Raw genomic sequence first — 27008 nt, 5'->3', positions numbered from 1 at the left:
GTGCAGTGGCAGAGAATTGCGTGGTCTGATGAATTCCTATACCTTATTTATCATGTCGATGGGAGGGCGCGAATCCGTCGTCTTCCAGGGGAACAGCTCCTTGACACCTGTACTCCATGACGGAGGAGAGCACGCAGCGGTTCCGTTCTGCTCTGTAGAACATTCACGTGGGCAGCTATGGGTCCACTGGAGATCGGCCAAGGCACCATGATGTCCAGGGAGTATCGTACACTGGTTGTAGGTCACGTACAACTCTTCACGATGATCATGTTCCCCGACGGCAGTGGTATTTTTCTACAAGACAATGCACCCTGTCACAAGGTCAGGAGTGTGGTGGAGTGGTTCGAGGAACATAGTGACGGGTCACAGTTGATCCTCTGGCTCCCAGATCGCCAAATCTGAACTCATTCGAATTTATCTGGATGTGACTGAACGTGGCGTCAGAGCTCGTCGCCCCCTCGCCGGAATTTAAGGGAATCAGTTAACTTGTCTGTGCAGATGTGGTGCTAACCCCCTCCGGCGACCTATAGAAGCCGCATTGCTTCCAGGCCACGACGCGTCGCCCCTGTTGTCTGTGCCAAAGGTGGACTTACCGGCTATTAGGAAAGTGGTCATAATGTTCTGGCTATTATCCGTGGTGGAGGTGGACACACCGGCGGTTAGGTAGGTCGTCGTAATATTCTTGCTGATCAGTGTGCGGTGCGTACACGACTGAAGAGACACAGTCATAATTCGTGACTGAAATCGTAAAAGACAGTTCCATTGTGACATCTGATACAGATCATGACGTCTCCATAGTCATTTGTTGCAAGGATTCCATCAGTGAAGAGTCTTGAGCAGGAGAGGCAAAAGAAATATAAATCATCTTTGTATCCTTACAGCTGCTTACCAATCACTCGAAGGATCTTCTTGATTCAGACGCGTTTTTTTTTATTATAAATATTTTTCTGTTTTCGTCTAACATAAGCAACACCGTGCTTCTATTGTGGCTTTACAGCTAGCCTTGGAGCGTGACGCAAAGGCAATTATATTTCTGGCCTTTGCATCATTGTTTTCAGACTGTATCGCTTCGCTCTCTAAGTATACGGTGCGAATGCGTTTTGCGCAGTTCGGATCACTGCCTTACACGAACAGAAATTCGCTATCGGAAAGTAGTAGCCTTCATTCGCTACTGTCGCTGCTAGCGCCACAGGCCCCGGCGCCATACGCATCCACAATCCTTTGATGACTTTCCTTTTGGTCCGACCAAGCTAGAAAATTACGTGCAGAGCCATTTTATGTGATTAGAGGGACTATGAAAGCGGAAAAGCTTTTCGCTAATGACAGCAGCCGCTTGACATGCCTCAGCTGCCTCCATTACGCCGGCCGCATGGGCGCATCGCAGACTTCAAAGGCTGCCCGCCAAGACCTCCTGCACAGATTTTGGTTTGAGCTGCAAGAAATGGGGCAGTATCCCCACCATTCCTCTGCCGCTAGGGACGTTTCCTGTAAATGCCGAGAGGCACGCACAGAAGTAAGGTGGTGGACGTGGGAGGAGGCTGGGCAGATAGGCCTTTGTTAGCAGCGCAGATTGTTAATCCGGTGTGGCCAGGGGGACGAAGCTTAGCTCCGCTTCATCGATCTGGCCGCGGCCCTCACCCCACACAGCTCTTTGACGGTCGTAAAGGTCGTGGCCTCTGATACCCACAGTTCCACCTCCAAACCAGAGTACTTTATACCGAATGCGTCGTATCTGAGCAATTACTCCAGCCGTATCTGTCGTAAAGGGACACACACCCACTGTACACAAATTCAGAACTGTGATATGCGATCAGTGATGAATGAACAGCAAATACAGTTTAAAGCACCGATATTACGAGTTCTCTTTTAGACATGTCTTCTGATCAACACCGCTAGAGATGGATAAATGTTGAAAGTAAGGGGTTGATGACGGCAATTGGTGGGTGAAATCATGGCTTGAAGGCACTTCTGTAGATTAATGAAGAGCAGCAACGAACTAGATGGGTCCAATGGTACTACCCAAACAATTTTTTTTATTTTTTATTTTTATTATTTCCCTTAATATCTGTCCTCTTGTAGGGCATAAGCAGATCATATATTATGTACATTGCAGTCAATTTATTTTACTCTCGTATTATTCGTAAGTCAAATAATCGTACACCAAAGATAGCAGTTTTATAGTGTGACTAAATTGTAGATCCTAAAAAAATCATCCATGATAAGAAGAAACTGAAATAAAAATAACATATTAGTAAAATATAGTGTATCCCTCCTTTCGCCACTTTCAACCGCCCAGGCTCTTATAGATGAGGTTCGGTATGGAACTACATACACTCTTCCTGCATAGAATACAAATATCATATAGTCTACATTTCCTACAGCTGTCATTCTAAATCAAGATGTTTGTATGAATATAGTGTTAGCTGACCATAGGTGGGTGTGGATCTCACCACACTCTGGCTCATCCCACTCCATGCAGATCTTACACGTTGGAATGTGCATTCTGATGTATAGATATTACCACACACAATTGCGTTATAAATAATCGTACATCTCTTGTGCGGTTCAACCAATGTTGAATCATCGCGGCCCTTTGCGACCTACACATTCAGTCCCGCCAGTATTTAATTATATGTAAATGAAACTCAATAGAAACTAGGTATCTCATTATTATTAAAGAATGTCCTAAAACACATGTAACATTGCGTTCGTTACAAAGAGTTTGTGCCATTTTTTATTCTTGTACTAGTATCTTCAAGTGATGCACGTAACAGCAAGATGACAGAGTTGAGTGGGCCAGGATACCTTAATCATGTAGTTCTCAGGTATTCATTTCAAGAGAAAGTTACTTGTCAAGACAGTTTTAAGCAGTACTGATACAGGGACATTAATAAACCGTGTATCGTATGACATAAGTCATATCAATGAAAGTAAACGAGACACGAGACTGAGAGGTGTAGATGCCAATCCAGGATTAAATCTCTATTTATATGAACGCTCTGCAGTTCACACGTATGGGCCTGGCAGAGGTTTAATAGATCGACTTTCAGACCATTTCTCGACCGTTCGACTCTCGAATAGCACGTGGGGAAAATGAACACCTGAACGAAAAATTAGTTTTTTTTAAATACTGCCACCCCAACTGACTTATCATATCCGTGATATCTCTCCTCTATTTCGCAACAACCAATAACAAATTGGCCTTCATTGAACTTCTTCGATCTCTTCTATCAATCCTGTTTGGAAAGGATCCCGTAAAGAGCAACAGTACTCCAGAAGAGGTCGGACAGCATGACGTAGTCAGTCCCTTTAGCAGATTTGCAGAATCTTGTGTTTTACCAATAAAATGCAGTCTTTCGTTCGCCTTCCCCACGACATTTTGTGTTTGCTGGTTCCGAAGCAAGTTGTTCATCGTTTGAAACCCTCAGTTATTTGTTGAATTGACAACCTTTCTATCTGTACAGTTTGTAGTGTACCTGAAATTTAACGCTGTTTTTTCTAGCCATGTCGAGACAGGACCAATAGCAACTTTTGCACCAAGCGCATATATTGTGAAAACCATTTTGTAGGGCGTCTTGATATTCTGAGGAGTTTACTGGACAGTAAAAGACAGAATCAAAAGTCTCAGACTGCTGCTTCTCATATCGTCTCCTAAAACGTTTATACAGATGAATAACAGCAGAAGGCCGTCCATTACCACGAACTGTGACCTTCGGCCGGGCCAAGATGTGAGTTTCACAGAAATACTTATTTTTTGACGAACTGACTTTCAAACTTACGTTGTAGACTTGTAGCTGGGTTTAAATATAATTGATTTCATATGGCCTCTGAGTAGCACTGATGGAAAATAAATAATGTCGTAGGTGGCTAGCACACTATTCATAAAAAGACATTAGAGAAAATGTGGTATTGGTATAAACAGATCAAATGGGGCATCATGTTAGCCTATTTTTTAAGCAAGTTAGCGTTTTCTCTTCCTTTCAGTCTCTTTCTTTCCGTATCATGACTTCGTGTAAACATATTTCCACAATTTTATCACTAGGACACAAGGGCTGTCTTTGCTTAAGTTTTTCGTGCCACAATAATGAAATAAAACTGCAACTTACTAATTATTTGTTTCGTAACAGTGGCGGAACTGATTTCATTTGAAGAAATACAGCAGCAAGTATTTATTTGTACTTTAGTTTGAAAATACTCATTTCGGAATCTTACCTATGTTCATTAGTCTTGTTGCAGATAAAAATTTATCGTTATTCTTCGAACAATACGTTGATATGCGTAGTCGTATTTCGTACTGCAGTGAATACTTCTTTATCTATCATTAATTATATGCTGATATATACTTATACGAACCTTGGAAAACATAATTTTGAGTAGTGTGCAGTTCGAGTCCAGAAATATTGTGAATTAACTCTCTGTAAATCGTGCAACAGATAGTGACCTGCTGAAATACGGCATACAGAGATGCCTCAGACGGGCTCAATTTCTGTCGGAAGTAGTATTCACGATAGCACTGCATTGAATGTGCCACAAATAATCATTAATGGTCTTTTTCGGCTGTGTTAAACAGCAAAGGCTGCAAATCGGTAGTCACCTAAACAGCGTCAAATTTGTAAAGGGGGTCAAAAAGTTCCCGTTTGAGGGCGTTACTGCAGCATATATGCAACGTAGTGCGACTCCGATGCGGGTATACAAGAACTGATGACATGTAGGCCAAGGGTCAGTGTGGCATTCGTGTCTTTTCGACTTGCGTGCGGCAAATGTGCAAACATGAACTATGGGAACGTTATTACCGAATGGGTCCAAACAGGTCCAACGTACTGTTATTCATTTCTTGGCAGCCGAAGGACAAACGCTAGTAGACACACAGTGGAGAGTGAAGAATATGTGTGAGGCATCATGTCGGTCGAAGATCAACATTGTGGAACGGTGAGCCATGTTCTGTGCTAATCGCGATTCGACACAAGACTCCGGTCGATATGGAAGTTAAGCGGATGTTTCACGCTATTCAGGTAGGAGACACTCGTGAACCTTCCCTATGCTCTTCTCCCCATGCGATTATCACGCCTTAGGTCTCTTAAAAAAAAGTCTTGATTGGTCGAGGATCCATGTCGGACGAGGATGTGCAGCAGGCAATTACGGAGTGCTTTATGCAATAGGACATGATGTTTTACCAAACGGATATATTCAACCTGGTGCCTCGGTAGGATCACTGTCTCAGTGCTCACCGCGATTTTGCGTGATTGACATTCTGATTCAAAACTGTACGACCTTCGAACGGAAAGTTTTCGAGCAGCCCTTATGTATGCAGCCATCAGAAAGTGCCACGCTCAAAGCGAAAGACATTTTGTCACACATGAAGCTGGTGGTAGCGTTCTCGCGATCACTGCAGCCTCAAACGTTTATGGCTACTATACAGTGGAAGACGAAGGAAAGGCATACTATGTGATCGAAAGTATCCAGACACCCTCAAAAACTTAGGTTTTTCACATTACGTGCATTGTGCTGCCACCTGCTACCAGGTACTCCATATCACCGACCACATTAGTCATTAGACATCGTGAGAGAGCAGAATGGGACGTTCCGCGAAACTCACGGACTTCGAACGTGTTCAGGTGATTGGGAATCACTTGTGTCATACGACTGTACACGAGATTTCGACACTCCTAAACACCCCTAGGTCCACTGTTACCGATGTGAAAGTGAAGTGTGAACGTGAAGGAACACGTACACCTCAAAAGCGAACAGGCTGACCACGTCTGTTAACTGACAGACACCGCCGACAGTTGAAGAGGGTGGTAATGTGTAATAGGCAGATATCTATCCAGACCATCACACAAGAATTTCAGACTGCATCAGTATCCACTGCAAGTACTACGACAGTTAGGCGGGAGATGAACAAACTTGGATTTCATGGTCGAGTGGCTGCTCATAAGCCACACATCACGCCGGTAAATGCCAAACAACGCCTCGCTTCCTGTAAGGAGCGTAAGCATTGCACGATTGAACAGTGGAAAAATGTTGTGTGGAGTGACGAATCGCGGTACACAATGTGTCGATCCGATGGCCGGGTGTGGGAAGGGCGAGTGCCTGGTGAACGTCAACTGCCAGCGTGTGTTGCCAACAGTAAAATTCGGAGACGGTGATGTTATGGTGTGGTCGTGTTTTTCATGGTGGGGACTTGCACCCCTCGTTGTTTTGCGTGGTACTATCACAGCAGAGGCCTACATTGATGTTTTAACCACCTTCTTGCTTCGAACTGTTGAAGACCAATTCGGGTATGGCGACTGCGCCTTTCGTCACGATCGAGCACCTGTTCATAATGCACAGTCTGTGTCGGAGTGGTTCAACGACAATAACTTCCCTGTAATGGACTGGCGTGCACAGAGTCCTGACCTGAATCATACAGAACACCTTTGGGATGTTTTGGAAGGCCAACTTCGTGCCAGGGCTCAGCGACCGACATCGATACCTCTCCTCAGTGCAGCATTCCGTGAAGAATGGGCGTCATTCCCCAAGAAACCTTCCAGCACGTGACTGAACGTATGCCTGCGAGAGTAGAACCTGTCATCAAGGCTAAGGGTGGGCCAACAGCATACTGAATTCCAGCATTATCGCTGGAGGGCGCCACGAACTTGTAAGTCATTTTCACTCATGTGTTCGGATACTTTCGATCACATAGTGTATGTGCACCCCGAATCTGACTTACGGCAGATGATTTCGATTCGTCGATTCAGATACGTCCACATCCGATTATGTACAGTATCACCATACAACACTCTTGACAAAAATGCACGGTCCTTTAAGGCCATTAGGACAAAGTGGTAGACATACCGAGCTGTAATCACTTTATGCTGCTGCGTACACACTTCTTATGGCGTATTACATTCCCACATCCACGGATCCCAGATTATTGTTGTAACAGCATACCAATATAAGCGTTAATGATAGGCTCTTCTACCGCATTCGATCACTGTTATATGCTAGTATTGAGTCCTTTGACGTTGGACACCCCTAAGGAAATGTTTTCACGTCATTTGATGGCTCTTAGTTTAATGAGTTTGTCAAACTCTGGCCTTTCCAACCGCACACGAGAAATCGCTGCTGAACTTAAGTTACGCCATTTCTCAGAAACTTTAATCGCTTATTGCTGGTCGAGTGTTGCACATGATCTTTGATTTTGCGTTCATTTGGGCTATAGTCAATAGTTGTAATAATTTTACAAAATTTGGGTGTACTTTTGCCAATGAGGATTAATGAAAACTTATCAATCGTGAGTCGCTACTATTCGTCGAATAATCATGAAGGTAATTGTTTCCATAGTAGGAGAAGAGAAACTTACCATAAGGAAATTACTTTCAATATTTCCCGTAACAATGCTAATGGATAACAACGAAAACTTTTTAAAAATGAAAGCGGCATGTAACATTATGCCACAAAAATCGTGGTATATGCCCAATAATCACATTTACAGTATAAATTTTACTGATGACTGAAAATGTGATTCCTTCAATAATATTCGAAAAGCATTTACAATGACCAAATATACAATAGGTTTCAGTAAGTAGAGCAACACATTTTTCTCTCGGCCGGTATAGGCTGAAAAAATACGGAATTTGTTGTGGAATATTGTGAAATATTTCCGCTTGAGCCCCTAGAGTTACGTGAAGTTCCGATAGGTGGGACGCTATACCTAGCCTTCAAAATGGTTCTAATGGAGGCGCGTTCCAAACAGAGAGCTATCATTGAGTTTGTTTATTTATTTATTTTTCCGAGTAACCAGAGCATCGCAGATGTACATAGGTGCTCGCAGAATGTCTTCGGAAACCTGGAAGTGAACGAAAGCAAGGTCAGTTGTTGGGCGAGCTGTCTGTCATCTCTGCAACAAGGTGTCGCAAATCTGTCCAATCCCCGGCGCGTCAGCCGACCACACACAGCTGTGACTCCAACAATGCTGGAAATTCCAGGTGATCGACGGACCACAGTCAAACACCTCGCTACTCGTCTGGACGTCTCTGTTGATAGTCCCAACACTATCGTCCACCAGTTGGGGTACACAAAGGTGTGGCCCACTGCGTTCCTCGCTGCACAACAGAAAAAAAATAAAGTGCAACGAAGGACAAATTGTGCGGAATTGCTTGCATGTTACGACGCTGATCGTGATAATTTTTGTCGCAAATCGTCATTGGAGATTAAACATGGATTCATCACTTCGTATCACAAACAAAACAGTAATTCATAGAGTTCCGTCACACCACCTTTTATTCCGAAGACAAACCTTCAAAGACGCACCCTCGGCCGGTAAAGTCATGCTGACGGTTTTCTGGCACTCTGAGGGGGTTATTCTGTTTGATATCCTCCCTCATGGTGCAACGACCAACTCTGAAGTATATGTTCTATCGTCATGACTTCAGCGCATTCGTCGCCACAAAAATTCTAACGAACTTCTCCTTCTCCGTGACAACGTAAGGCCTCACACAAGTCTGCGTGACCGAGAGGAGCTCACAAAACGTCATTGGACTGTTCTTCCTTATCCGCCCTACAGCCCAGAGCTCGCAGCTTCTGACTTCCATATGCGTGACCCAATGAAGGATGCACTCCGTGGGAAGCAGGACATGGATGATGCAGACGTTACTGATGAAGCAAAACGTTGGAACCAACCAGCTTTAAGAAATATAATAAGTTGCAGTACTTATTCAAAGCCCTTGTAAATTACCAGAGCTTGAAAATACCACTTCAGTTGTAAATTTCTTTTATTATCACTACCGGTTTCGGGCTCTCATAACCCCATCCTCAGGTGTCGCAACTGTTCTGTTCTGTGGACGTGTACTAGGAGCAGTGTGCTACCCTGTAAATTAGGTTTATTGGAATACTGGCTGACTAATAAACAAAACAACCATTTATACAGAAATGAGAAAAGAAGGGAAAGCATAAATGTGAAAGGACTATATAGAGGGTCTATACAAGGGATATACACTTGAGGACAATATTATAGAAATGGAAGAGGATGTAGATGAAGATGAAATAGGAGATATGATACTACGTGAAGAGTTTGACAGAGCACTGAATGACCTAAGTCGAAACAAGGCCCAGGGAGTAGACAACACTCCATTAGAGCTACTGACAGTCTTGGGAGAGCCAGGCCTAACAAAACTCTACCATCTGGTGAGCAAGATGTATGAGACAGGCGAAATACCTCAGACTTCAGGAAGAATATAATAATTCCAGTCCAAAGAAAGCAGGTGTTGATAGATGTGAAAATCACCGGGCTAGCAATTTAATAAGCCACGGCTGCAAAATACTAACACGAATTCTTTGCAGACGAATGGAAAATCTGGTAGGAGCCGACCTCGGGGAAGATCAGTTTGGATTCCGTAGAATTGTTGGAACACGGGAGACAATACTGACCCTACGACTTATCTTAGGAAACAGATTAAGAAAAGGCAAACCTGCGGTTCTAGCATTTGTAGACATAAAGAAAGCTTTTGACAATGTTGGCTGGAATACTCTCTTTCAAATTCTGAAGGTGGCAGGGGTAAAATACAGGTAGCCAAAGGCTATTTACAATTTGTGCAGAAACCAGATGGCAGTTATAAGAGTCGAGTGGCATGAAAGGGAAGCAGTGGTTGGGAAGGGAGTGAGACAGGGTTGTAGCCTGTCCCCGATGTTATTCAATCCGTATATTGAGCAAGCAGTAAAGGAAACAAAGAAAAATTCGGAGTAGGAATAAAAATCCATGGAGAAGAAATAAAAACTTTGAGGTTAGCCGATGACATTGTAATTCTGTCAGAGACAGCAAAGGGTCTGGAAGAGCAGCTGAACGGAGTGGACAGTGTCTTGAAAGGAGGATATAAGATGAACATCAACAAAAGCGAAACGAGGATAGTGGAATGTAGTCGAATTAAATCGGGTGGTGCTGTGAGAATTGGATTAGGAAATGAGACGCATAAAGTAGTAAATGAGTTTTGCTATTTGGGGAGCAAAATAACTGATGATGGTCGAAGTAGAGAGGATATAAAATGTAGACTGGCAATGGTAAGGAAAGCGTTTCTGAAGAAGAGAAATTTGATAACATCGAGTATAGATTTAAGTATCAGGAAACCGTTTCTGAAAGTATTTGTATGGAGTGTAGCCATTTATGGAGGTGAAACGCGGAAGATAAATAGTTTAGATAAGAAGAAAATAGAAGCTTTCGAAATGTGGTGCTACAGAAGAATGCTGAATATTAGATTGGTAGATCACATAACTAATGAGGAGGTATTGGATAGAATTGAGGATAAGGTAAAATTTGTGGCATAACTTGACTAGAAGAAGAGCTCGGTTGGTAGGACATATTCTGAGGCATCAAGGGATCACCAATGTATTATTGGAGGGCAGCGTGGAGGGTAAAAATCGTAGAGGGAGACCATGAGATGAATACATTAAACAGATTCAGAAGGATGTAGGTTGCATTAGGTACTGGGAGATGAAGAAGCTTGCACAGGATTGAGTAGCATGGAGAGCTGCATCAAACCAGTCTCTGGACTGAAGATCACAACAACAACAACAAACACCTCTCAACTATCTATCTGTTTGAATTTGATGTAAATAAATGACGTTATGTTCTGGTCCCCATAACAAATTAAATCCTAAATAAACACTGACATGTGGCCTGCTGAGAGAGACGGAGTGGAAGGAAAGTGGGTGAACTTGAAAGTGACGACGGGGGAGGGGCTCCTAAATCATTTTATTCATGTGCCCACAGTTTCATTTCTAATGGAGTTACACATAGATAAGGACTGAAAGAAACACAGCCGGCCGAAGTGGCCGTGCGGTTAAAGGCGCTGCAGTCTGGAACCGCAAGACCGCTACGGTCGCAGGTTCGAATCCTGCCTCGGGCATGGATGTTTGTGATGTCCTTAGGTTAGTTAGGTTTAACTAGTTCTAAGTTCTAGAAGACTAATGACCTCAGCAGTTGAGTCCCATAGTGCTCAGAGCCATTTGAACCATTTTGAAACACATTCATTTTTTTCCCTTCAGATAATAAAAGTTCCAGTGAAGATGCACGGCTACCACCTCTCTCTAAGAAATGTGAAAGCAGTGATGAAAAACAATAAAGTAAATCAATTTCATTACCGTCATAAAATAGTGGCAGGGGTTTTTCTTAATGCAAGCTGTGCACGGAAGAGCATACACACTTTGGTCTGTGGAACGACACTGTGTATTAGAATGACTCAGAGAGACAGATCCTAATGTAGAGAACGTGGAAGCTTTTTGGAATATTAAGAACCAACACGATAAAATGTTACTGTCCACAACACGATGGTTAATTTCTACCCTGCACATCTTTAACCCCGCACATCTTTAACGCGTATAGTTCTATAGAAGGTGGAATGACCTTGTCTTCCGCCGTCCTTATAATTGACTTCGCCAGGAAGTTATACTGGTACACGTAATTTAGCGTGTACTCCGAAACAGGGCATCATGGTGCAACTAAACATGTTGTAACATTAAACAAATTTTGGCAGCGGAGAAAGAAACAATGAGTTAAAGAAAAAAATTCCTGGATCGACTGGGGATAGAATCTCGGAGCTTTGGATTTGTAGCCCACCAAGCCATTACAGCTACCATATAAATGTAGGCCCCTAAGTGCAGACGGTGCATTCAGTCAAGAACAGGAAGAATCCAATCAGCACAGGTTGCTGAGGTATTATTGGAGATAATGAAAAGAGAAATGATAAAGCCACACACAGCTGGTATTTTAGGGGGCCTAAAAAGACTTATAGGGGTTAGTCATCAGTCAGTAAATTAAACTTTGTGCCACGTACCACCATGTACAGTTCACACCCCATGTGCATCTCATGTGGATAATTTTAGCAGTCGGCCGCCGTGGCCATGCGGTTCTAGGCGCTCAGTCCGGAACCGCGCGACTGCTACGGTCGCAGGTTCGAATCCTGCCTCGGGCATGGATGTGTGTGATGTCCTTAGATTAGATAGGATTAAGTAGTTCTAAGTTCTAGGGGACTAATGACCGCCGGCCGAAGTGGCCGTGCGGTTAAAGGCGCTGCAGTCTGGAACCGCAAGACCGCTACGGTCGCAGGTTCGAATCCTGCCTCGGGCATGGATGTTTGTGATGTCCTTAGGTTAGTTAGGTTTAACTAGTTCTAAGTTCTAGGGGACTAATGACCGCAGCAGTTGAGTCCCATAGTGCTCAGAGCCATTTGAACCATTTTTGACTAATGACCTCAGATGTGAAGTCTCATAGTGCTCAGAGCCATTTCAACAATTAATTTTAGTAGGATGCAGCACAGTTTTTTTGAAAAATTGCAACCCCAAAATGGATACATATAACTTAAATGTAGGCTGCTGTTGTTGTGGTCTTCAGCTGCCCACGTTATTCTATCCTGCGCAAGCCTCTTCAACTCCGAGTAACTGCTGCAACCTACATCCTTCCGAATCTCCATACTGTATTCAACTCTTGGTCTCCCTCTACGATTTCTACTCCCCCCCCCTCCCCCCGCAAATTTCCCATCACTACTAAATTGGTGATCCCTAGATGCCTCAGAATGTGTCCTACCAACCGATCGGTTCTTCTAGCCAAGTTGTGCCACAAACTTCTCTTATCGCCAATCATATTCCGTACCTCTTCATTACTTACAAGATCTATCGATCTAAACTTCTTCTTCTGTAGCACTTCGTTTCAAGAGTTTCTACTCTCTTCTTGTCTAAACTGTTTATAGTCCATGTTTCACTTCCATACATGGCTACACTCCATACAAATACTTTCAGAAAAGACTTCCTGACACTAAAGTCTATACTCGATGTTAACAAATTTCTCTTCTTCAAAAGCGCTTTCCTTGGAATTGCCAATCTGCATTTTATATCCTCTCTGCTTCGAATATCATCAGATACCAGTGTTAAGCTCCCCAAATAGCAAAACTCATCTACTATTTTAAGTGTCTGATTTCCAAATCTAATCCCCTCAGCATCACCTTTTTTAATTCGACTACATTCCATTACCTTCGTTTTGCTTTTGTTGATGTTCATCTTATTTCCTCTCTTCAAGACGCGGTCCATTCCGATTCAATTGCTCTTCCAAGTCCTTAGCTGTTTCTGATAGAATTACAATGTCATTGGTAAACCTCAAAGTTTTTTTTTCTCTTCACCCTGGACTATAACACCCACTCCAAATTATTCTTTTGTTTCCTTTACAGCTTGCTCAATATACGGATTGAGTAACAGTCGAGATAGACCACAACCCTGCCTCACTCCCTTCTCAACAAGTGCTTCCCTTTCCTGCCCCTCGACTCTTATAACTATCATCTGATTTCAGTACAAACTGTAAACAGCCTTTCGCTCCCGGTATTCTATCCCTTCCACATTCAGAATTTCAAAGAGAGTGTTCCAGTCAACATTGTGAAAAGCTTTCTCTAAGTCTATAAACGTAGGTTTGCCTTTCCTTAACCTATCTTCTAAGATAAGTCGTATGGTCAGTATTGCCTCGTGTGTTCCTACATTTCTCCGGAATTCAAACTGATCTTCCTCAAGGTCGGCTTCCACCAGCTTTTCCACTCTTCTGTAAGGAATTCGTCCTTTTATTTTGCAATTGCGACTGGTTAAACTAGTAAGTTGGTAACTTTCAAGACTGTCAGCACGTGCTTTCTTTGCAATTGAAATTATTATGATCTTCTTGAAGTCGAATGGTATTTCACCTGCCTCATACATCTTGCTCACCAAATTTACGAATCTTATCATGGCTGGCTCTCCCAAGACTATCATTTGTGCTAACGGAATGTTGTCTACCCCCGGGCTGTTGTTTCGACTTTGGTCTTTCAGTGCTCTGTCTAATTCTTCACGCAGTAGCATATCTCCCACGTCATCTTCATTTACGTCGTATTTCATTTCCATAACATTGCGCTCAAGTAAATCTCCCTTGTACAGACTCTCTATATTCTGCTTCCGCCTTCCTGATTTTCCTTCTTTCTCATTGGTTTCTTCAATTTTCCTGTGGGCAGCATTTATCACACCCCTAGTGATACATGCTTCTACATCCTTACATTTGTCCTCTGGTCATTCCTGCTTAGCCATTTTGCACATTTTCGATCTCATTTTTTAGACGTTTGTGCTTCCTTTCACCTGCTTCATTTACTGCATTTTTATATTTTCCCCTTTCATCAATTAAATTAAGCATCTCTTGTGTTAACTTAGGATTTCAACCACCCCTCGTCTTTTTACCTACTTGATCCTTTGCTGCCTTCACTATTTCATCTCTCAAAACTACCTATTCTTCTCCTACTGTATTCCTTTCTCCTGTTCTTGTCCATCCTGTCCCTAATGCTCCATCTGAAACTCTCTGCAACCTCTGGTTCTTTCATCTTACCCGGGTCCCACCTCCTTAAATTCCTGCCATTGTTCGGTGTCTTCAGTTTTAATCTATAATTCATAACCAATAAATTGTGGTCAGAGTCCACATCTGCCCATGGAAATGTCTTACAATTTAGACCCTTGTTCCGAAATCTCTGCCTTATCATTATATAATCAGCCTGGATCCTTCCCGTGACTCCATGTCTCCTCCACGTATACAACCTTCTTTCGTGATTCTTAAACCAAGTGTTAGCTATGACTAAATTATGCTCTGTGCAAAATTATACCAGGCGGCTTCCTCTTTCATTCCCTTCTCCCAGTCTATATGCATTTAGTACTTTCCCTTCTCTTACTGCCGGCTGCTGTGGACGAGCGGTTCTACGCGCTTCAGTCCGGAACCACGCTGCTGCTGCGGTCGCAGGTTCGAATCCTGCCTCGGATGTCTTTGGGTTAGTTAGGTTTATGTCGCTCTAAGTCTATGGGACTGATGACCTCAGATGTTAAGCCCCTACAGTCTGGAACCGCGCGACTGCTACGGTCGCAGGTTCGAATCCTGCCTCGGGCATGGATATGTGTGATGTCCTTAGGTTAGTTAGGTTTAAGTAGTTCTAAGTTCTAGGGGACTGATGACCTTAGAAGTTAAGTCCCATAGTGCTCAGAGCCATTTGAACCATTTTGCTAAGCCCCATAGTGCTTAGAGCCATTTGAACCTTCTCTTACTTTTCCTACTATCGAATTCCAATCCCCCATGACTATTATATATTCGTCTCCCTTAACTATCTGAATAATTTCTTTTATCTAATCATAAATTTCTTCAACCTTTTCATCATCTGCGGAGCTACTTGGCATATAAACTTATACTACTGGGTGGCTGAAGACTTCGTTTCTATCTTGGCTACAATAGAGTGTTCACTATGCTGTTCGTAGTAGCTTATTTGCGTTCCTACTTTTTTATTCATTCTTAAACCTACTCCTGCATTACCCCTATTTGATTTTGTATTTATAACCCTGTATTCATCTGACCAGAAGTCCTGTTGCTCGTGCCACCGAAATTCGCTAATTGCTACTATATCGAACTTTAACCTATCCATTTCTCTTTTTAAATTTTCTATCCTACCTGCCCAATTAAGGGACCTGATATTACACGCTCCGACCCATAGTTTTGTTTCTCGTGATAACGATGTCCTCCTGAGTAGTCCAATCCGGGAGATCCGAATGGGAGTCTATTTTACCTCCGGAGTCTTTTACCCAAGAGGATGCTACCATCATTCAACCGTACGATATAGCTGCATGCCATCGGGAAAAATTACGGCTATAGTATCCCCTTGCTTACACCTGTTCGCAGTACCAGCACAGCCAGGCCGTTTTGGTTGATATTACAAGGCCAGATCAGTCAGTCATCCAGACTGTTCAGACCTCAAGCCTCCCCACCCACGTAAAGGTCCAGGGTTTATTGCGAGAGGGGGGGGGGGGATGTAAGTCATACAAAAAAGTAGGTACATACAAATTGACGAGCGATCTCAGCCTTTGGATTCAGTGTGATGATCATATTATTTAGAGTTATGTGTTTTCGATTTGTACGCCACTGGGTGTTCAGTTCGAGTATGCTCTGTGTTAATTAAGTTGATATCTAAGACATGAAGGAATGCGTATTTAGCAAATGCTAACGGTTACCTGGATAGTATGTGGCTAGGTATGGCTACGAACTGAGGTTTTTTAAAGCCGAGTCTGCTGGTTTTCTGTCGACTTTTAAACAGTACGAGGGTTATTCGAAAAGTAAGGCCCGATCGACCGCGAATTGGAAACAACAGTAAAAATCCGATGAAGCTTTGCACAGATTTGTCTCTAGCACTCCCATCGATCGCATCACTTCACTTTTTTTCAGTTCTGAGCGCATAGTGAGCATGCAAAAATGCCTAGAAAATAGCATCTCCTGCTAAGTATGGGTGCCTGCTGACAGATTTCGCCTTATTTCATGGCATCCCTCATAACCTAACTGCCATGCGTTTGTATCATGACAATTCTCGGCCGCACACTGCAGATGCAATGAAGACGCTCCTGTAGTGTCTTCTGTGGGAAGTGTTTAATCCCCGGCCACACACCACAGACTTGGCTCCCTTTGATTTTCATCTCTGTTCACATGAACTGCTGCCGATGAAGATAACATTTTGGCACAGACAATGAGCTGCAGACCTCTGTAGAGAATTGAAAAGCACAGGCGGCTGCCTTCTTTGAGGACGATATTGGAAAGTTTGTACAACGCTACGTCACATGTCTAAGCCGGAGAGGTGACTATGAGAGAAGCAGCTGGACGGTGTGGCTAACTGTTGCAAATAAAACATTCTCGATTTTCACTGTGGTTTTCATTTCGCGACCGACCGTGCTTTACTTTCAAAATAACTCTTGCGGGATTCTGGACATGAGCAGAAAAGTTAGAAAATATTCCAGTTTAAATTTTCATTTTACAGGTGGAAATGGCGTCGATATAAGCTACCAAAATAGCTGTTTTCACCACTACAGGAAGCCGTAGAATACTTTTGACCTCCTAGGGGATAACCCAGATGAGATAGTAGTCGGTAGTTGGGCGAGAAAGATTCTGGGTTACGTAATGGTGATTTTGTCTAAGAATTAAATTCACATTTAGGTAATCGATTTTACAGTGGCTGTAATGCGCCGCTAGTGAGTCATACGCACATTATCTTAAGGTGATAGAACCTAGTACTTAAGAATTCATACCTCATGTTAAGAGTTCGCTGCAGATTACGTAGATACATAGGCATTTCAGAAATTGTTGGGAGTGGGTATGCGATAAAACATGTGGGGCAGCTGCTGTCTGGAAGTAAGAGTTACTCGCAATCGACATCAGTTTTTCGAGGCATTGCCAGCTTAGATATTCGGTCCTTGCGTAAAGTAAGTCTGATGCCAGTAAAGAAACTGCAGATGCCGAAAGTGAGATCCAATACCATATTAAATGACCAAAGAGTAATGCGAAAAAATTAAATGACAGTATCGTCATAATTTTACTCTCTGTAGACAATTTTCATATTAAGTAGTTTGGGATTACCCTGAGTATTTTGAGGGTTGTTGTTTATGTTTACGAATGTTGAATACTGTTTCGCTTGCATTTCAAAAATATATACTGTTCCTGTCATTCAAAGAGCTGTTCTGTTTGCAGAATGACATGGACGTCATGCATGCAGAATCAGAAACACTGAATTGTAAATTTGCATACATATACGCTGGTCGTTTATGCACATTTACCACAACAGATACGAAGGATGTAAGCAATGTATATGTCCCCTGTATCGCAATATTGGCATCCCCGTCCTGTACACCTTACGTGCTTTAATGAGTCGAACAAAGGTTTTTCGTTATTTCATTTCATATTTCCAACGTTTCCGTTACCTAGTTGGGGCTCATCAAAGGCAGGAAATTGCCCGTATGTGATTTTTCCAATTATTTAATTTTTTTCTGTGGCCTTGTTACCGCAACCATCAATTAACAGTCATTAAATACTCCTCACATCATTCTCGGCAGATCTCTGTTTCCATTCCTCACTAGACCACTCTGAAGTAACGATACTCCAGATGAAATCCTGGGAAAATTAATTCCTGCATTGCGACTGTGACGCTAACTCACAATTTTTCTTCGACATGAATCACTTGACAGTGATAACGTGGCACAGTTTCCTGAGCGTTCCTCCCTCATTTTAGAGATCAATAATAATTTGTTATCCGGCTTCCATCATTTGATAATTAATTTTAATTTAGTCCTGTGACGGGTTGCCATTTCTGTATCAATAATTGTCACTTATTCTAGGTGAGGAAAGCAATTTTCACCGTTAACCAATGACTCATTTCACTGCTCTGTAAGTACTTGTAATTTAAGTGATTTCGTACAGCGTCTACTGAACTGATTATATGAAACCAGTTAAAATCACTCAGAGACTGAACACTGTATCAAACAGAGCCTCGTTAATCAACTGCGCTGATTTGAAACTAATGTAGCTCACATTTGGTCTTCTAAAGTAGCACTTCACGTGTCGTTCTATAGGAGTATGTCGAACTGATACCTTCTCCTGCGAGATGTAATTCGAGGTATGACTTCACAAGGTGAGATTTTTCCATCGTTCCATTGGCCAGCCAGGGTCCCCTTCAGCCATCTAGATTTGTAACTGCCAATGCCGTTCGTTAAACAGTGACACCTATACACTCATCTCCTGAGGAACTCTATCTATACTAAACAGTCCCAACCCATTCTAAATGCGAAAACTGTAGTCATTAGCATCACGAATTTTGAACGTTGTAGATATTGTTTGCGTAAGTAAACGTTCATAAATATATGTCCTTGTACAGCCGAAGACTGATTCCTATTTTAATAGTTAATCTACAGATTATTTATTTCAGTGATAAGTTTGCAATTTGAATACATAACATGCCAAACACAGCATAACATACTCGAAGTCTTCACTTTTAACATTCACTCATGTTAAGACATATGATCAGTGGTTGACATACAATCAACAATTTCAAATTTTCTCAGTATAATATACACTCCTGGAAATGGAAAAAAGAACACATTGACACCGGTCTGTCAGACCCACCATACTTGCTCCGGACACTGCGAGAGGGCTGTACAAGCAATGATCACACGCACGGCACAGCGGACACACCAGGAACCGCGGTGTTGGCTGTCGAATGGCGCTAGCTGCGCAGCATTTGTGCACCGCCGCCGTCAGTGTCAGCCAGTTTGCCGTGGCATACGGAGCTCCATCGCAGTCTTTAACACTGGTAGCATGCCGCGACAGCGTGGACGTGAACCGTACGTGCAGTTGACGGACTTTGAGCGAGGGTGTATAGTGGGCATGCGGGAGGCCGGGTGGACGTACCGCCGAATTGCTCAACACGTGGGGCGTGAGGTCTCCACAGTACATCGATGTTGTCGCCAGTGGTCGGCGGAAGGTGCACGTGCCCATCGACCTGGGACCGGACCGCAGCGACGCACGGATGCACGCCAAGACCGTAGGATCCTACGCAGTGCCGTAGGGGACCGCACCGCCACTTCCCAGCAAATTAGGGACACTGTTGCTCCTGGGGTATCGGCGAGGACCATTCGCAACCGTCTCCATGAAGCTGGGCTACGGTCCCGCACACCGTTAGGCCGTCTTCCGCTCACGCCCCAACATCGTGCAGCCCGCCTCCAGTGGTGTCGCGACAGGCGTGAATGGAGGGACGAATGGAGACGTGTCGTCTTCAGCGATGAGAGTCGCTTCTGCCTTGGTGCCAATGATGGTCGTATGCGTGTTTGGCGCCGTGCAGGTGAGCGCCACAATCAGGACTGCATACGACCGAGGCACACAGGGCCAACACCCGGCATCATGGTGTGGGGAGCGATCTCCTACACTGGCCGTACACCACTGGTGATCGTCGAGGGGACACTGAATAGTGCACGGTACATCCAAACCGTCATCGAACCCATCGTTCTACCATTCCTAGACCGGCAAGGGAACTTGCTGTTCCAACAGGACAATGCACGTCCGCATGTATCCCGTGCCACCCAACGTGCTCTAGAAGGTGTAAGTCAACTACCCTGGCCAGCAAGATCTCCGGATCTGTCCCCCATTGAGCATGTTTGGGACTGGATGAAGCGTCGTCTCACGCGGTCTGCACGTCCAGCACGAACGCTGGTCCAACTGAGGCGCCAGGTGGAAATGGCATGGCAAGCCGTTCCACAGGACTACATCCAGCATCTCTACGATCGTCTCCATGGGAGAATAGCAGCCTACATTGCTGCGAAAGATGGATATACACTGTACTAGTGCCGACATTGTGCATGCTCTGTTGCCTGTGTCTATGTGCCTGTGGTTCTGTCAGTGTGATCATGTGATGTATCTGACCCCAGGAATGTGTCAATAAAGTTTCCCCTTCCTGGGACAATGAATTCACGGTGTTCTTATTTCAATTTCCAGGAGTGTATATGCTGTCATTTATATACAATTCAGCAAATCGTAAAAGCATGTTCACAATAAACAGTTGCAGCATAAAGTAAAGTTTAACTTTCGGTGTGAGAGTAGCTGCTCATCAGAATCACGATACCCTTTGAAAAGTGTCAGTTAACTGTACAAACTGGTCTACACATTTAATGTGTGTGTACCACAAAGATTTTCCGCAGAAAGAAAACACCATGCAGCAACAGCAGCTGTGTCAGAAGAGACGGCGCACTGGATGGGAAACGTTGTAACGACAAAAATATTTACAGATTAATTTCACAGTGGTCAGTAATTTGTCTCTCGTGTCATTAATGTATGGATATTTAGATGATGTTTACTAAAGTAATGAGTCAATACTTGTATAATGTAATTGGTATGACAGCAGCTTTAATTTTTACTAAACAGTCTCATATTTCCTATTGCCTAATAAAGGGCCACATTTTTGTGACTTTCATACACTCTCTCCGATTCAGTAGGTTCACTTTTTGAATATGTCGATTAACTATGCGTGTCAATCTGTTATTTAACAGAGTCTTAAAGCATTCTAGAGGGCTTCAGAACTATTCTTGAGCATATTTTCAGAACATTTATGTAGTTCGTAACTGTTTTCTTACCTTACATTTGTTCTGTAATTAAAATCAGCGTCATAGCCGAAGCTCGACACCAGCCTATCTTATTTATTTAAAATTTTCTTCCATTTGCATTTGCAGATATAAAATATGAAAGCGATTGTGCGACGTAACTTACAAGTACCCATTCGTCTTCTGCTGAGAAATTCGCCTCTAAAACTAACTTGAAAATTTAATTCTGAATCTGAATGACTGATTTGAATTGTGATTCATCGATATTGTAGACGAAGTGTACCACTTCTCTGCGTCTTTTAAGTGCGCAATTTTCATGTGTAAATAATTAAAGCAAATTAACAATCTTTTCACCACTTTGTAAATCCTGTCGATATCTAATTGAACATTTATGTAGCTTTTTTTATGTACCTCATTACAAGTAATTGCATCACCTGCAAAAGTCTTTGGCTATTATTAACGTTGCCTAACAGGTCATTAACATATAACATGAACAGCAAGGGTCCAAAACCACTTCCCTGAGGCACACCTGAAGTTACATATACATCTGCAGATGACTCTCCGCAAAAAGCTGCGTCCTCCCTACCAATAAATCTTCAGTCCAGTCACAAGTTTCGTTTGAGACCCATCCGACCGAATTTTCAGTAGTCAATTTTGCCTTAAGTGATTAGTTTTAAGAGCGCAGTTGAAGTTTCGGATGAGCGAAGTTCTGTAAACCCATTGTGGTTGGCACAGAACGGAGATTCTGCAGTACACACGTGATTATGTTGCTCAGAGTGTATTCTAAGATTTTACAACAGGAAGATCTTAGCCGTAGTTTAGTGCATCATTCTCCTGCTTCTTGTAGACGAATAGTACGTTTTCTTTCACCAACCACTGGGAACAGGTTTTTCTTCTAGCAGTCTACAGTGTACTATCGTTAAAAGAGGATCTAACTCAGCCACAATTTCTATTCAGAATCTGATAGGGACTCTGTCGGCACGTAGAACTTGGTTCATTATTTCATCTGTTTCTCAACGCCGCTAGCATTAAAACAATATCAGTCATCCTCACAGTGGCGGAAGAATTAAAATATGCTAGAACTGGATTTACGCTACCACTGCTTGGTAAATCTACATCCAAACTTCAGGTGCAGTTCTTCTACATGCTCCTGCCCAAATCCAAACGTTTCAAGTTTCTCCTTGATATATGACACTACTATCGCATTACCTAGTTCACTGAATAAGTAAACTTGTTTTTGCTTCCCTTTGAACATGTATAATAATTGTTGCTGCAACTTCCTCGTCGTCACGGACAACAATTTCAATGGAGACATCCTCGAAGAAGTTAGGTCTGTTTGGTCCATTGCATTTAACACACTGCTCTCCAAGTTTAAGGACTGAACACATAAAGTAACAGAACATGATAAATACTTGTTTGAAATTAATGAAAGCGTGGCAGCATGTTCCCAGAGACCTCCGAGTCGTCCACAGAAAGCTGACGTCACACGACATGATCCTAAGTTGACTAAGGCGACAAATGTGCCCTACCCCACAGCACGAGGCAGTTGAAGGAATGGGAAAGGACAGTGTGTGTTAATCAGCGAGCAGTTACAGTGCACAGTGGTCTACATCTACAACTATATAGATCCTCCGCAAGCCACCATAAGGTGCGTGGCGGAGGGTACCCTGTACCACTACTTGTTATTTCTCCTCCTGTTCCACTCGCAAATAGAGCGAGGAAAAAGCAGCTGTCAGTACGCCTCCGTATGAGCTCTAATTCCTCGTATATTATCTTCGTGATCTTTAAGCGCGGTGTATGTTGGCGGGAGCAGAATCGTTCGGCAGTCAGCATCAAATGCCGGTTCTCTAAATTTTCTTAATATTGTTTCCCGAAAGGAACGCCGCCTTCCTTCTAGGGATTCCCATTTGAGTTCCCGAAGCATCTCTGTAGCACTTACGTTTTGTTCGAACCTCCAGGTAACAAATGTAGCAGCCCTTCTCTGAATTGTTGCGATGTCTTCCTTCAATCCGAACTGGTACAGATCCCAAACATTCGAGCACTACTCAAGAATAGGTCGCACCAGAGCCCTATATGCGGTCTCCTTTACAGGTGAACCACTCTTTCCTAAAATTCTCCCAATAAACCGAAGTCGACCATTTCCCTTCCCTGCCACAGTTCTCAGATGCTTGTTCCAACTCATATCGCTTTGCAACGTTACGCCCAGATATTTAAACGATTTGACTGTGTCGAGCTGCACACTAGTAATACTTTATCCGAAAATTACAGGTTTGTTCTTCCTACTAATCCGCATTAACCTACATTTTTCCATATTTAAGGCTAGCTGCCATTCATCACACCACCCGGAAATTTTGTCTAATTCATCTTGTATCTCCCTACGGTCATTCAACTTCGACACCTTACCGTGCTCTTCATTTCAAAATGGCCCCGAGAAACATCTGTATGACTACACATCGGGAAGAATCATAGGGAACCTGCAAGGAGAACGAAGTAGACGTCGTAAATTGCGGGACTTCAGTGTAATTGTTGTCTTTGAAAAACCGGTCATTTCTAATCGTCTCATTGCATATACCTTTCATTTACCTTCTGTAATATTCATTCTGTGTGTGGTCCAAGTTCCATCGAGCTATGTTACTTGGCAGTGGCAAATCATGTGAAAGTTACTTTCGTTCTTGCGTTCTGCACACTAGTGTATATTCCCGATTTCCCCATACTTAATGTTGTAAGCACTTTACAGAGGAGACATCTGGTGTTGATTCGCAGGATGTTTTGTCACAATCACATTTTAAAAATCTGTAATCATCGTTCTCGAATTCTGCATGGATTTCATCTCCTTCAATTATTACACTATGTGGGGAGGAGGGAACGTACAATCATGAACCAAAAACATTATGACCGCTTCCAACTGCTTGGTGGCATTGACGGAACATGACACGATAAGGAAGGTATACTGTGTGATCAAAAGTATCCGGACACCTGGCTGACAATGACTTTCAAGTTCGTGGCACCCTCCATCGGTAATGCTGGAATTCAGTATGCTGTTGGACCACCCGTAGCCTTGATGACAGCTTCCACTCTCGCAGCCATACGTTCAGTCACGTGCTGGAAGGTTTCTTGGGGAATGGCAGACCATTCTTTACGGAGTGCTGCACTGAGGAGAGGTATCGATGTCGGTCGGTGAGCCCTGGCCCGAAGTCGGCCTTCCAAAACATCCCAAAGGTGTTCTGTATGATTCAGGTCAGGACTCTGTGCACGCCAGTCCATTACAGGGATGTTACTGTCGTGTAGCCACTCCGCCAGAGACCGTGCATTATAAACAGGTGCTCGATCGTGTCGAAAGACGAAGTCGCCATCCCCGAATTGCTCTTCAACAGTGCGAAGGAAGAAGATGCTTAAAACATCAATGTAGGCCTGTGCTGTGATAGTACCACGCAAATCAACGAGGGGTGCAAGTCCCCTCCATGAAAAACACGACCACACCATAACACCACCGTCTCCACAATTTTACTGTTGGCAATACACACGCTGGCAGATGACGTTCACCACGCATTCACCATACCCACACCCGGCCATCGGATCGCCACATTGTGTGCCGTGATTAGTCACTCCACACAACGTTTCTCACTGTTAGATCGTCCAATGTTTACGCTCCTTACAGCAAGCGAGGCGTCGTTTGGCATTTACCGGCGTGATGTGTGGGTTATGAGCAGCCGCTGGACCATGAAATTCAAGTTTTCGCACCTCCCGCCTAACTGTCATAGTACTTGCAGTGGATACTGATGCAGTTTGAAATTCCTATGTGGTGGTCTGGATAGATGTCTGCCTATTACACATTACCACCCTCTTCAAGTGTCGGCGGTGTCTATCAGTCAACAGACGTGGTCGGCCTGTACGCTTTTGTGCTGTACGTGTCCCTTCACGTTTCCACTTCACTATCACATCAGAAACAGTGGACCTTTGGATATTTATGCGTGTGGAAATCTCGCGTTCAGGAGTATGACGCAAGTGACACCCAGTCACCTGACTACGTTCGAAGTCCGTGAGTTTCGCGGAGCGCCCCGTTCTGTTCTCTTACGATGTCTAATGACTACTGAGGTCGCTGATATGGAGTACCTGGCAGTAGGTGGCGGCACAATGCACATAATATGAGAAACGTAGGTTTTTGTTGGTATCCTGATACTTTTGACCACGTAGTGTATGTAATCGCAGCGGAGACAAATGGAGAACCAATCTAGTGGGAATACAGTCTTCAAATGTGGAAATCCACTGACATAAGCGACTTTGACAAAGTGAAGAATGGTCGTGGCGCATGAAAACGAGCATCTCAAAAACAACGAATCTGTTCGGGTGTTCACGTGCTACTCTGGTGAAGATCTATGGAAAGCCGTTAAAGGACGGTGAAGCCAAGAGCACGCGACGTGGTGTTAGACGTCCACACTTCGTCACATGCATACCCGCTCAGTAGAGAAGTATACGTCGCGATGTGTTTGAGTTCAGACGACAGAATACAATATTGGCTCCGATGGAAGTGCTTCGTAGTACACTGTTCAAGCACGCTGTTGAACACGGATGTGCGCAGCGGACGACCCACCGCTTTCCCATGTTGACCCAATGACATCGTCAATTACGATTGCTCTGAGCAGTCGATTATCAAGACTGCACGAGAGGTGAACAGATATGTGTCGTCTCACCGGATGAAACACGTTTCTTATCACACCGCGGTGACTGTACTGTCCGGAAACGCTGTCATCCAGGCGAACGGCTGATGGAGACATCTAACACATTACCGACTATGGTCGGTTGGAGCAGCATTATGTTGTGAAGGACGTTCGCCAGTGCTTTCATGTTATCAGTAATCGAAGCCATCACGTCAGCTGTGGACTACGAGAACACTAATGTAGGCCACCAGAATCGTTTCATGCTTGATGTCTTCCCGAACGGCGATGACATCTTCCAGCAGGATAACTGTCCATGACACAAGGCCAGACGTGCTACAGTGGTTTGAGGAGCATGATAGCGATATCACTTGATGTCTTGGCCATCACATTCGGCTGATCTGAACCAGGTGGAACATAATCTGCGACGCTATCGGAGGCCAACTTCGCCCCACACACCACCAGCCAATAGTTTACGGGAACTACGGGACCTGAGCGTAGATATCTGATGCCACATACCTCTTACTAAACAAGTACTTACTGATTATATGTCACTCAGAGCCCCTGATATATCGCACTCCAAAGGTGGATCAACATGTTATTAACAATTGGTCATGAAATTTTGGCTCATCAGTGTATGCATTAGCGGATCTTTTTTCCTCCAAACTTTTCACCTACATCTGGGGTAAATCTGGTGGTTGATAGACTGACCCTACTATATGTTTACGCCCACTCTTGATTCTGATTCTTGTCCAAACAATGTCGTTCTGCAGCTTCAGTTTCTACCACAGTAGATTTGAGTATCTTATCTACTATGACGAATACCAAACATCCATTTCCCATTAGCTTATTCTTTCGACGAATGCTTAGATTGACCCGAAAAATGTCACTGCTGTTAATTTAGGTTTTTAGCCAGCTTTGTGTTCATAGCATTACGTAAGCTCCCCTACTTTTGTGAGTGCTACAAACTTTTTTGCAAATGCTTCGGCGTAGGGTCACTAAGATTTTAGGAGCCTCATCTATAAGAGGCACCTCTTAGGATCTTACGCTAATACTTCGGTGTTTGCTACAGCTTTCACTATCTGGACTGGATAAAGAGTTGCCTAATCTAAGAAAAGCTTCTGTGCAGTCGAAACTCAGTCAGCTACCTGGTTAGCAGCCTGTGATGTGTAGTGTACACATGACCCAATTTGAGAAGAGTTTATAGTTCTCAACCAATGTCGCTAGTCTAGAAAGCAGAGCCTAGTTTGTTACAGAACCTTCTAAGTCTCTTGTTACAACTTTCCATCAACTCATAACCAGGAGCCACGATAACTTCTGGGGACAGTTCTGCAGATTGTGAGCTTCAATGATATTCTGGCAACAAGGCCGGTCTTCACCCTCTCCTCTACCACTCGCTGGAATGATCCAAGTATGACCTCGGAGCCCAGATAACGGGAA

At 43.6% G+C, this 27008-nt stretch overlaps 1 protein-coding gene across 1 annotated transcript in view; it reads left to right on the top strand.

Moving 5' to 3' along the window:
* Positions 1–1338: 1338 nt before the first annotated feature.
* Positions 1339–27008, top strand: part of LOC124556039 (leucine-rich repeat neuronal protein 1-like) — a 154076-nt gene continuing 128406 nt past the window's right edge. Inside the window, exon 1 of the mRNA XM_047130074.1 lies at positions 1339–1425. Within this exon, the coding sequence (XP_046986030.1) occupies positions 1339–1425 (87 nt within the window). The remainder of the gene's footprint in view (positions 1426–27008) is intronic.

Source organism: Schistocerca americana, chromosome X (assembly GCF_021461395.2).
Source record: "Schistocerca americana isolate TAMUIC-IGC-003095 chromosome X, iqSchAmer2.1, whole genome shotgun sequence".
In the NCBI taxonomy this organism is placed as follows: domain Eukaryota; kingdom Metazoa; phylum Arthropoda; class Insecta; order Orthoptera; family Acrididae; genus Schistocerca; species Schistocerca americana.
Note: the sequence above shows the minus strand (reverse complement) of the source record. Positions and strands in the feature narration are given on the sequence as shown.